The sequence below is a fragment of the Impatiens glandulifera genome, chromosome 1 (genome assembly GCF_907164915.1).
Source record: "Impatiens glandulifera chromosome 1, dImpGla2.1, whole genome shotgun sequence".
NCBI classification, from domain to species: domain Eukaryota; kingdom Viridiplantae; phylum Streptophyta; class Magnoliopsida; order Ericales; family Balsaminaceae; genus Impatiens; species Impatiens glandulifera.
This window is the reverse complement of record NC_061862.1, coordinates 86,406,729-86,420,281: the sequence shown is the minus strand read 5'-3', so window position 1 is coordinate 86,420,281 and position 13,553 is coordinate 86,406,729. Positions and strand designations below refer to the sequence as shown.

General features: G+C 35.2%; 1 protein-coding gene across 1 annotated transcript; it reads right to left on the bottom strand.

The window, feature by feature from the left end:
* Positions 1-2,642: 2,642 nt before the first annotated feature.
* On the bottom strand, positions 2,643-5,569 carry LOC124935151 (putative autophagy-related protein 11). The gene is made up of 4 exons (XM_047475607.1): positions 5,345-5,569; positions 4,832-5,080; positions 3,511-4,263; positions 2,643-3,314 (listed from the first exon to the last, which is right to left on the bottom strand). The coding sequence occupies exons 1-4, from the start codon at positions 5,567-5,569 to the stop codon at positions 2,643-2,645; spliced, it is 1,899 nt and encodes a 632-aa protein (XP_047331563.1).
* Between the last annotated feature and the right edge of the window lie 7,984 nt (positions 5,570-13,553).

The following is a 13,553-nucleotide window of genomic DNA, read 5'->3' as shown; positions in this document are numbered from 1 at the left end:
AACTTACTCAGAAATTTGTTCCACCTGTTGTACCCTTGGAATTCTTTGTTGAAAGTCAAAATGAAGCCGGAGAAACCTCTTTGCCTCACATCCCACTTACTCAGGACTTGCATGTTAATAATGGTGAAAAAGCATCAATACCTATACAACCAAGTGCAAGAAGATCATCATTGGGTACACCAACTAGTGCAAGAAAGGCATCAAATGGTACACCAACAAGTGCAAGAAGATCATCAATGGGTACACCATCTAGTGCAAGACGATCTTCAATGGGTACACCATCGACAGACCCGACAGACACATCACCGCCATACCCCACATTTGCGATGGCATTAACTAGTGAAACCGTATTGGAAGTTGGTTCGTTCTTTGAAAATAAAAACGAACTTCAACTTGCTCTATATAAATATGCGATGGCCAATCATTTTGAATTCAAAGTGGAGAAGTCAAGAAAAAATCTTTGGGAACTCAAATGTTTGGATGAGACATGCAAGTGGAGTTTGCGGGCTGTGAAAGGTAAGTTTTCTGAGATGTTTGAGATCCGGACATTTGAGCATCAACACTCATGCTCAACTTTGTCGAGGCCCAAGAAAAAAATGCAAACACCAGCATGGGTTATTGGGCAGTGCGTGAAGAGCAAGTACATGGACCATCATCATAACCACTTGCCTAAGAAAATAATTGAAGACATGCAGACAACTTATGGGATATTTTTGACTTATAATAAGGCATGGAGGGCAAGGGAAAATGCTTTAATAGCGGTGCGAGGAACGGTAGAGGATTCTTATGGAATACTGCCATCATACCTTTACATGTTGGAGAAGTGTAATCCTGGTACCATAACCGACATACAGACAGACGAGCTCGGTCACTTCAAGTATATGTTCATGTCCCTAGGCCTCTCAATTAGGGGTTTCAAATCCTTTTGCCGTCCTGTATTATGTGTTGATGCTAGTTTTCTTAAGCACAAGGTGGGTGGTCAATTATTGGTGGCTATTGCATTGGATGCGAATGAGCAACTATATCCTGTCGCATTCGGCGTTGTTGATTCAGAGAATAATAACTCCTGGACTTATTTCATGCAAAAACTGAGAGACGCAATTGGATTAGTTGATGATCTCGTCTTCGTATCCGACAGACACCCAAGCATCGCTAATGCCTTGTGTGCTGTTTTCCCAGAAGCAGACCACGGTGCGTGCACATATCACATAAAGATGAATATTGTGGCCAAATTCAAAAGTGATAAGTGTCATGCGGAGTTTGATTCGGCTTCAAGGGCATACACTGTCCACGAATTTAATCGTTGGTTTGAGAAAATCAAGGTTAAAGATCACCGGATTGCTGCCTATTTGGAAGAAATTGGGTTCCCAAGATGGAGTAGAGCATTTTTTCCCGGTAAGCGATACAATCAACTGACAAGCAATTATGTTGAGAGTTTCAATAGTCAGAGCAGGGAAGCCAGAAAGTATCCCATTTCAGAAATGGCTGAGTATTTAAGATTCACAATACAACAATGGTTTAACGATAGAAGAGAAAGAACGTCTAATCACGAAGAAGTTTTATCTCCAAATTATGAGAAGGTGTTACGTGAGGGATTCGAGAAGTCCAGATTCTATACAGTCCAATCGCTTAACCGATTCGAGTTTTATGTGCATGACAATCAGTCCCATTTCAAAGTCAATTTGAAAGACATGAACTGCACTTGTAGAGTATTCGAAGTTTCGGGACTTCCTTGTACGCATGCAATGGCTGCTGCCCGTAGTCGGAATTTGGTTTCTTATGACTTCTGTTCAAGGTATTAATATCTAGCTCACGTGTTCATTCTGTTTAACCAATTAATAATTCGTTATATTTTCCATACACACAGGTATTACACAACTGAGTGTTGGATAAATTCATATGCCGAGACATGTTATCCTCCCGGTGATGAAGAAAATTGGGATGTTCCCGAACATATCAAGCAACGTTCGTGTCTTAAACCAAATGTGAAGGTTAAGAAAGGCAGGCCACAAACAAAGCGTAGGTCATCCCAGGGTGAGGTCCGTAAGATCCCGAGACGATGCAGCTCATGTGCTGGGCTTGGACATAATAGGGCAACATGCAAAGCAGTTATGCCTGCACCATCTACTGCACGAGCTTCATCATCTAAGCAGCATGACTCATCATCTAAGCAGCATGACTCATCATCTCAACAATATGAACCTTTAGCTTGATAGATACTATGTTGTAATATATGTTGTTAATTGAACTATGGTACTGGTATGTTGTTAATTCAGGTTTAATGTTTATGTTGTATGTTCTAGTAGTAGTATATGAGTAGGGAAACGATGAGTATTAACTTAGCGAAACGGGAGGCACTTAGCGAAACGGGAGGCACTTAGCGAAACGGGAGGGACTTAGCGAATCGAAAAGTGCTAAGTTAGCGAAACGAAAAGTACTTGGCGAAACGAAGAGTACTGGGCGAAACGAAGAGTACTTGGCGAAACGAAGGCTACTAACTTATCTTTTTTGTAGGTTGAAGGGTCAATTTACAATACATCAATTTACACAAAATAATTTACAATACATCATCCAACTTCCAAAATATTCATCAAGGTTTACAATACATCAAAATAAGTTATCCAATTTACACAAAATAATGTTTAAGGTTCCATAATCTGATGGAATAACCGGACCGCCATCTTCTGCCTAAAAAACCCCATGTTTTCTGAGGTCACATTGTGCACGGGTTGATTAGCGGTCAAGTGTTCCATGTACATTAGCGTGAAGACCCCACAGTCCCCGCTCTCTGTTGCCCGTGGGACTTCTCCAACCTTAGCAGCAGCGGTTTTCACTTTGGGGTGTGGAAACCGTTTGTAAGTCATTGGTTGGATGGGGCCTTCGAAGTTGAAATTAGGATACCTTACCCTCTCACCGGGAGTGATTGTTTTGGCGAATATAATTGGAATCATGTCGCAGAAGGGTTTCAAATAAGGATCCAGATTCTTATAAAGATAGGCATCACAGTCGTACACGTCAATGCGGTACTTTTGAAGACGTGCTACACACAAAATCCAGTGTTTCTGGTTAATGTTCACTGGCATGTAGACATCGTCAATTGTTGACCATTCTGGCATATATCTATGTGGTGCGCCCATATAATAGTCTTTGAATTCGTCGACTGGATATTTGGCAGGATCCTTAATAAAATCCCTGTGCAGTCGCCTGATTCTATCCGACAATACGCAATCCCCAATTGCCGCATGTGTATTTTTATATGTCTTGGGATAGCAGGAAATCCTTTTCCGCAGAAGATGGCAGAATGCATCGATTTCCTGCACAATGGGAGCATACAACATACATTCAGTACATATCAAACAACATTGACTAAGTACTTAACGAAACGAAGAGTACTTGGCGAAACGAGAGGTACTTAGCGAATCGACAAGTACTTGGCGAAACGACAAGTACTTGGCGAAACGACAAGTACTTAGCGAAACGAAGATTAATGAATTGATTTGCACGACTTACAGTGTCTTCAATCCATGTAAACCTTGTTACAACTCTAACCAACACTTCCTTCTTTGCTTGAACCGTATGTAAATCCGTTGTCGAATTATCGGTTTTTGGATCATCCAACCACGCCTTTACTTTATCCAGCAGCTCATCTTCAAATTTTTGAAGGTGATTCACTTTCATAGGATCCTTTGTCTTGGGGATTTTTGACGAGGAAGAGTTGGTGTACGAGTCATCTTTTTTCGGCTTCCTCACTCTCCTCCCATAATTTCCTTTAGGAGGAGTATTGTATAATTGGAAATCGTCATTGTCATCATTGTCATCATTTGTCTGTGCCTTCACATCCCCCACAGTCTTCTCATCCTTCACCTTTAAATCCTTCACCTTCAGTTTCAGATCAACCTCCACATCATCCACCTTAGCCACACCATCCAGCTTCTCACCGTCCTCCAATTTAGCCTCAACCTCCATCTTTACGTCCTCCACCTTCGCATCGTTGTCTTTTCGTTCATCCTCCACCTTCTCATCATCATCGACCTTCTCATCGTTGTCTTTTCTTTCATCCTCCACCTTCTCATCATCATCGACCTTCTCATCGTTCTCCACCTTATCCTCACCCATCTTTTCATCATCATCCACCTTCTCATCGGTCTCCACCTTCTGTGCGTCCTCCACCTTCTCATTGTCCTCCATTACATCGTCTTTCCCATCAGTCCCATCATTCACCTTCTCATCATCCCCCACAGTCTCCTGCATCGCTATCATCTCCTACAAAATAGACAAAATTCACACTTAGCGAATCGACAACAAGTACTTTGCGAAACGAAAAGTACTTTGCGAAACGAAAAATACTAACTTAGCGAAACGAAAAGTACTTTGCGAAACGAAAAATACTAACTTAGCGAAACGGAAACTACTTTGCGAAACGAAAAATACTAACTTAGCGAAACGGAAACTACTTTGCGAAACGAAAAATACTAACTTAGCGAAACGGAAACTACTTTGCGAAACGAAAAGTTCGCAGAATACCTCTTTCTTCTCCTCCTCTTGTTCAACCTTGCTCTTCTCAACTTCGACATCCTTCTTACAATCCTTAACCTGCAAAATAGGTACTGGTCAGATCAGATATGTACTTAACGAAATGAAATGTAAAGTACAAAATTCAATATCTCCATACCTCAGTATTCTTTTCCTCTTCGACCTTCACAGCCTTCTTAGAATCCTTCTTCTTACTCTTCTTCTTCTTTATATTCTCCTCCATATCATCTAATCTGGTTAATAATATGGACATCCTTTTGTTGGATTTTTCTAACAACTGTTTGGACATATTAAAAACCATCTTCTTGAACGACTCAATGTTTTCTTGTTGAGTTTCTTGGATTGTGATTTTTAGCTCTTTGATGAGCTCTGTTTTCATCTTTTTCATCTCCTCTTTCATCTCTATTTTCAGCTCCTCCATCTCATTAAAATCACATCCAACAGTAGGTGTTGGAGCCCGAGGAGAAGGTGTGTCAGCCCGAGGACTTGAGGTCGCGGATGGGGGAGTAAGAATGCGGGCCGGAATCGATTCATAAGCAAGCTTCTTCTTCAAGTTGGCTGCTTATTTAAGAGTAACATCAGCCTTTCTCTTCCTCGTGGCAGGTTTGGGGGGAATCGGAGTAACTTCTTCATCTTCACTTTCATCATCTTCATCAAAATCATCTTTTATTATCTTCCCATCAGTAAATCCCTCAAAAAAATCATCAGCTGTCTCGTCGATTTACTCAAATACATCACCACTGTATAACCTCTTCTCCATGGAGGACTCTTCCATCTCAGTCACATCCGTGGTCTCTAGGGCAGTCTTTACCTCCATCGATGTGTTTTTCCTGTTGGAATGATAGAGTAACAACCTTGGGCGTAGAGGGTCATTAATCTGATTCCTTTTAGCGAATTTAGGGATAAAGTTTTCGATGACCTCATACGTCCACACTTGAAGTGCCAATGCGAACCCATAGATGTTATATGCAAAAGGAGCATAAGGTTGTTCAGCCTTCTCCTTCTTGTCAAAAAATGAGGTACAGAGATGTTTCATGTTCTTGTTTAAACTCTTGAGGGTGGCTCTAAAGGTGACCTTCCCCCATGGATATTGGAGGAAAGTGTCCTTGTCTTCCACCATGTTGAGTATTTTTGGAAATATAACTCTTTTTGGGTCAAATGTGAATAGGTATTGGCAAATCAGGCATACCAGCCCCATCTTGAATGCATCTTCCTTGTCTTTGCATTTGAAAAAAGCCTTCTCGAAGTCGCACATTTTCACACTCATGCTCCCTTTAAAGTATTTAACCGAGAGAGGTGGACAACAGCGCAATTTTTCTTGGTCCAACTCAGGATAAACGCCGAAACATAGGCCGGTAACTAACGCATACTCCTTCATACCAAATACAAGCTTTTGCCCATTCACCATGAAAGTTATCTCCTTGGAGTTTGAGCTTAACCTCCTCATCAACATTTGATGTACAATACTTCCTGAGAACTGCAAGAGGGGGGCTGTGAATAATGATCTGAACTGGGTATTGTACACACTCTCCAGAAGATCCATTTCCTCGAACTTATTCACAATCTTCTTCAGGGTGAGGGCACTTTTCCACGAAATCCGACCGGGAAACTCAGTAACAGTTGTTTCTGCCATCTACATAAGGAAACAACATCATCAAAAATGTTAGAACAAACACATACAAACGTAAGAACTTAGCGAATCGGGAGGCACTTAGCGAATCGCTAGGCACTTAGCGAATCGGGAGGCACTTAGCGAATCGAGAGGTACCGAGCGAAACCGTTAACTAAACATAAGACAGCATTACCGAATCGGAAACAATACGAAACTAATCAGAAACAAAAAAACACTTAAACTTAACATGCAAAGACCAAAATCCATAAGCAAAAAACCAGAAAATGATCGGCCACAACTAGGTATTTAGCGAATCGCTAGGTACTTACCGAATCGGAAGGTACTTACCGAATCGGAAGGTACCTAGCGAAACCCTGATGAAACCCTAATGGCAACAAAAATATACTGAACAGAAACCCTATTGGCAAAAAATATATACTGAACAGAAACACTTAACATTACACTAACATGCAAAAACCACCAATGAACAAAAAAGCAGAAAATGATAATGAACTAACCTCAATGACGAACGAGAAGAAAGCAGAAATGATCGGGCTTGACAAGATTCAGTGAAGAGAAAATGGGTTAGAGAGAGAGAGTCGGGCGGTTGAAATGAAATGTTCTGAATTTTTTGAATATATAAGGTCTAGCGCGTGTGAGTACGCGCGTCTCTTCAACTTCCGTAGCGAGTCGGGAGGCACTTAGCGAATCGGGAGGGACTTAGCGAAACGGGAGGGACTTAGCGAATCGGGAGGCACTTAGCGAATCGGGAGGGACTTAGCGAATCGGGAGGGACTTAGCGAATCGGGAGGGACTTAGCGAATCGGGAGGGACTTAGCGAATCGGGAGGGACTTAGCGAAACGAGAGGTCAACGAGCTCCAGCTAAGAGAAGATGGTTTGAATACGTTTTCGCTACTATATTTTAATAACGAAATCGAATTCAAACCATTCTCCTAGCTGGAGCTCGTAGTACTTAGCGAATCGTCAAGTACAAAAATTTTTATTGGTTTCATAGGTAATCTATCTCGTTTGACAAGGTATCAACAACAAAGTCATGGTTTTGAAAAGAACATGTGTTAGCAAAACAAACCCTATAATTTTACATGGAAACATTTAGATTCTTCAGAAAAAGTCTTTGAAGAAGCGATCGTTGAACTCCAGATAAGAGAAAATTGTTTGAAATTTATTTCTTTAGCTTAACGACTAACGAAATCAAAGTCAGCCAATCTTTGCTTATCTGGAGGTCAATGATAGATTCTTCAAAGGCATTTTCTGAAGAATCTAAATGTTTCCAATGTAAAATTAGAAGGTTTGTTTTGTTAACACATGTTCTCTTCATAACCATGAAGTGATGTAAATACCTTGTCAAATGAAGTTCATGATTAACTATAAATAACAAAAAATCTTGATACTTAGCGAATCGCGAGGTATACTTAGCGAAACGGTAAGTCCGTAGCGAAACGGTAAGTCCGTAGCGAAACGGTAAGCAGATCTGAAACGGAAACACATACGCTCTTATCAGACAGAGATTTTCTGCAAATATGAACAAATAACAAATAATAACCTAACGAAATGCTCAAACATGAACCAATATGAACCATATAAGAAATAAGAATCAACAAAACGGAGAAAATGATGGACATAAAGGAAATATGAAAAGGTTTTTGAAATGAAGAAAATGTAAACAAGAACATAACTGTTAGAATGAAGATCTACCTCGACGCCGTTCAAATAGTTAGAATCGGAGAACTCACATAAACCCTAGTATAAGAAACCTGCATGCAAAATAGATCTAGGGTTAGAAATCGGCAATAGATAAACATAAATGAATTAGTTAGGTTAGAAGAGCTCTGATCGGGTTTGATTTGTATGGATATTGGAGGAAACGGAGACGTCGTCGCCGCCGGCCGCCGTCGTCGCCGGCCACCGTGAGTGAAGGAGAGAATTGGAGAAGAGAGAGAAAAAAATTTAGGGAAATGAAATTATTTGGGTATTTATACAAACCTCTAATCCACTTCGCGAAACGCTAAGTGACTTAGCGTTTCGCGACAAGGGCAAAATCGTATAAAAAAAATAGAACACCACGAGCGCAAAAAAAATTATAAAATTCCACCAGGTCAAATAACCCGGTTTGCAAGGTCATTTCGTCAAATTTCCCGGAATTCGCCAGAGTGATAGTTCTTCGAAAGACGACGTGAACCACGAGTGGTAATGGTGGTTGGTTCATCTTGAAGGCGAGCAGGAATAATGAATCGGCCCACCTTTTCATATTGAGACTCTTTCACACCGAAATACTATCATGTTAGTCCAGCTTCAAGCTTCGGTATGTTAGCTCGATTGTTTTGACTTCTAAGACGTTCTAAGCATATCAGGCTTCCCTTCTAGTTTAGGTAAAATTTGAATCATAGAAAGTTTCGGGTGCATGCTTGAGGCTGATACGTGTGTAACAATATCTATATTTTTGAATGTTGTGCACATAGAAAGTATTGAAGAGACTGGCTATAAAATAAAACTGGTATTCTTTTTACTTATTTTTTTAGAAATATTTTTTTAAGAGGTCAGATAGAATTTAATATTAAAGTTTTTTCTTTTATATCTGTATACTTCTTGTTTAATATTTTTAAAGAGTATTAAATTAATTAACTATAATTATATATTTATATTATTATATAGTAAGATTAAAAAAGTTAACATTATTTTAAATTTGGTCAATTTATAATTACTGGACGTCATAACATTATTTCAACTTGACTCGAACATTGGTCTTACATTTAAAATATTAACCATTTAATTATTTAATCACTTTGGGATAGTTGAATTCAAAATATATATATATATATATATATAAATATAATCATGGTTAATGAATAATAAATAAAAAAGAAATTAATAAAGAAAATTAATTATTAAATAATAAATATGTAGAAAACATATAAAAATTATATTAAATTTACCAGATACTTTATAAATTTAATTATTTATATTTCTATATAATTAAATTATTATTTTTATATAATAATATAATAAATATAATCATCAATTAATATTTTTTACAAATATTACTTCATACTAATTAATTTAAAATATTTTAAGAATTATAATACAATATTTTTAAAAAAAATAATTACAATTATCTTATTTTAAAATTTATTGATATCTTAATGAATATATAATTGATAACAACTCGTATTGCATTTTTTTTTAACTAAAGGAGAACTACCGTGGCAATCTAAAGTCATGACCTTATATTTTTTTTTGGAAAATGACTTAATGTCATTTCATTAAAAAATCCAAAAAAAGGAAAAATACCAAAACGTTATTGAATTTTTTTAGACATGCCTAGAATTTTTTTTATTAAAAACAATCAACAAACAACGGAATTACAATCAAATTCAAAAAACGTTTATCTCTCTAAAAAATCAACGTTTTTAATGACATTCTGATATGATACTTTTCAGTTCTCGCAGAGGATCCAAATTTGTTTATCCTTCAGGACTCTTCTCCACGTCTAGATATTCGCGCTATAATCAGTTACAATATTATTCCAAGTCTGTTCTAAGTTTCTCCGGTTCCTCGAGAAGGCCCTCGCGTTTCTCTCCCTCCAGATGTTGTAAACTGTGAGCCGAATCCGTATTTAAAAATCTTTGATTTAAATTTTGTGTCTTTCGCTTTCTTCACAATCACTTCCTTAATCTCTTTTCAATCTCTCGGGAGTCTGGTCATTTACATATTTTCCGCATATTTTTCCCAAAGCTCTAAGGTAAATGAACAGTTCCCAAAAGGATGATCAGTTGTTTCTTCATTCTCTTCACACAATAGACACCTCGATTCTGGGATCTCCATATACTTTATGATGCGATCTCTCGTGTTTAGTCTTTCCGAAATGTAAGCCAAATGATGAATAGGTGTCTCGAGATAACCTTTGATGATCAGACCAGTTTAGCCCAATCTATAGTTAGTTCTCTCTCCCGAATGGTGTTCCACACTTTTCTTGATATCATCTTCCCATTTTCCTTGGTTTTTCATTAATGTACGTATGTTATTTCGTTGAATTAGATGTTGCTGATATGTTCGAGAATGCGTTACCCCTCCAGTATTCGACTAAGGAGCGAATTTCATAGTCCGTCTTTAATATCTGATCCCACAATTTTGATTAGCTTAGTTGGTTAAAAGGTTGTACTGTTTTGTTATGTTACAAATTTAAAATTTATATATACCATATTTAATTTTTTTAATTTAATATTTTCATATTTATGGGTAGATCAACCCAAGTCTCAAATTTAAAATTTGAACACTTTAACCACTGCATCCCTTATATATATATTGTGTATAAACTCATAAAAATGAGACAGATAATCAAACAAATCCATCTACATGTCGTCATATTATCAACCACCTTTTACCCGCACATTGAGCAAACTTCTACCTTAACATTGAGCATTTTGCTCCACCTGATTCGTCATTGTCAATCACTATACACCCTCACTTCCGACGATTTCCTTAATCCATCATCGCACCCACAAATACATTTTAATCTTGATAATATCTTTCTAAAATCCGACAATTCCCTTAATCCATCATAACACTTACATATACCATCATTATTTTAAATTTTATAATACACCCTCTAAAATTCGTATCAGTTGTAACTCTAACATTTGTCTCAACTTTGAAATTTAAACACATTAATCACTGTACCACTTGTGATTGTTAAATTTAATTTATAATTTTGTATATATAAATAAATATATTGTATTTAAACTCATAAAAGAGAGAAAAATAATCAAAAAAAGTAATAATTTATTTTTATTTAAATATATCACGAATTAATAAATAGGTCTTACAAAATTTATAAAAAATTAATACAAAATTTTAAATTATATGATACAATGACGTTCATTTATGAAACTTTAAATTGAATTTAAATATAAATCATTATTAGCTTAATTAGTTCCATTTATCAAACTTTATATTAAATTTAAACATAAATTATTATTAACTTAGTTAGTTAAAATGTTGAATAGTAATGTAATACGTTCATTAAATGTTTTTGTTGAATTAAAAATATTTATATATATAATAATGCTTAAAATTAGATTGTCGGGATTGTAAAACGTGATTAATTTGAATCTTAGCGAGAGAATATTGGTATGGCCCGTATGGGTCAAACCGTTGATAGATTTGAATAAAAAAAATGAATAAGACTTTTTATATTCCTTCTTTCATTTCTCTTTCTAATTAATAAATTAAATACATAATCAACATACAAAATTTAATAAATTTTAAGAATAAAAAATTTAATTTATTTATATTAAAATAATAAATATTCATTAATAAAATATATATATATATATATATATATATATATATATATATATATATATATATTAATAATTCTACACCATTCTATCTTGAACTAATAAATAAAACATTAACCATTAAATAATTAATAAAGAAATTATATATATATATATATATATATAATTCTATTTTTATTAATTTTTTATATTATTATATTAAATATATATAAACTATATTTTTAAATTATATATATATATATATAACAATCTATTTAAAACTTAAATTTATAATATTTAAATAAAAATAAATTATTATTTTTGATTATTTGTCTACAATTCATATTTAACGGATAACTAATATTTATTATACTTAAAAAATAGCTAAAAGTAAATTGATTTTTTTATTATTTATCTACATTTTATATTTAACACAAAATGATAAATAATAGTTTTTATATTAAAATTATAGTTTTAAATTATTAATAAAAGTGTATAATTTTATTTGTGAATTTTATAAAAAAAAATCAAAAATAAAAATTTCGAAATTCTATTAGTTATAAAATATATACAACAACATGCATACACAAAATTATAAATAAAACACATCAATCGTAAGTGTTTTATGTTTAAAGTGATCATCTTTCACACTCGAGACAAGAGTCTGCATCATTGTAAATGCAAATTTAAGTAAATTATATGTGTGGATAAGAGGCCAGTAATAAATTTGACGTGGTTGATTTGACGCGAAGAGGCTGATAACATTGGATTGTGAGGTCGATTGGGATTAATGGTTAGTTTTTCGATGGATAAAAGGTAGATAATATTTGTTTGTTAAGGATAAAAGAATTGTGAAAGTGTGATTGAGATTTGTGGTTGGCTTGTTGAGGGATAAGAGGTCAGTAATAAATGATTGTGAGGTCGCGAGATTAATGGTCGATTGAAATTGATGGTTGGTTTGCCGATGAATAAGAGGTCGATAATATTTGTTTGCTAAGGATAAGAGACTTGTGAAAGTGTGATTGATACTTGTGGTTGGTTTGTTGAGGGATAAGAGGCCGGTAACAAAGGATCGCGAGGTCAAGAAATTAGAGGTCGATTGAGATTGGTGGTTGGATTGCCGATGGATATGAGATCAGTAACATTGAGATTGGGATGATTGGAATTAATAGTTAGTTTACCGAGGATAAGTGGCCAAAAATAAAGGATCGTGAGGTCACGCGATTAGAGAGGTCGATTGAGATCGGTGATTGGTTTAATGAGTGATAAGAGATGCCAATAATATTTGTTTTCTAAAAGGATAAGAGAATTGTGAAACAATGAAAGTGTGATTGAGATTTATGGTTTAATTTTCAAGGGATAAGAGGTCGTTAACAAAGATCGTGAGGTCACAAGATTAGATGTCTATTGAGATTGGTGGTTGGATTTCCAATAGATAAGAGACCAGAAATATTGAAATTGGGGTGTGATTTGCTGATAGATAAGAGGTAGATTGAGATTTTGTGGTTAGTTTTCTAAGAGGGATAAGAGACCAATAACATTGGTTTGCACTTGTAAAATTGTGTGATTTAGATGTTTTTTCTTCAAGAATAAGAGGCGTGTGAAAGTGTGATTGAGTTTGGTGGTTATTTTGTCGAGAGATAGAAGGTATAAAATGTGATTAAGATTTGTGGTTGGTTTACCGAGGGATGAGGCCAGTAACATTGGTTTGTCAATGATAATAGATTTATTGTTGGTTTGCCAAGAATAAGATGATAGATTAGTAATATGAGAGACTAATTGGAAAAAAACAATTATTTGTGGTTAAATATATAAATGAGATTGTCGGTCTACCGAAAAAGTTAAGGTAAAAATGTTAATGATATAATGAGATTGTTAGTTTGTCAAAAGTGAAATTAAAAGATGTTGGTACTGTTGAGATAGTTTGTGCATACATGATGTTATGAGATTAGTAATATGAGATGTCTATTATGTAAAAAATGATACTTTTAGTTGACTAAGAAATGATGATAAAATTAGTTAACTAATGAGAAAAAAGTTAAATGAATGTCTCCTTATCAAACTTTTTATCATGTTTCTATTTTTTTTATAAATAACAAAAACAATGTTA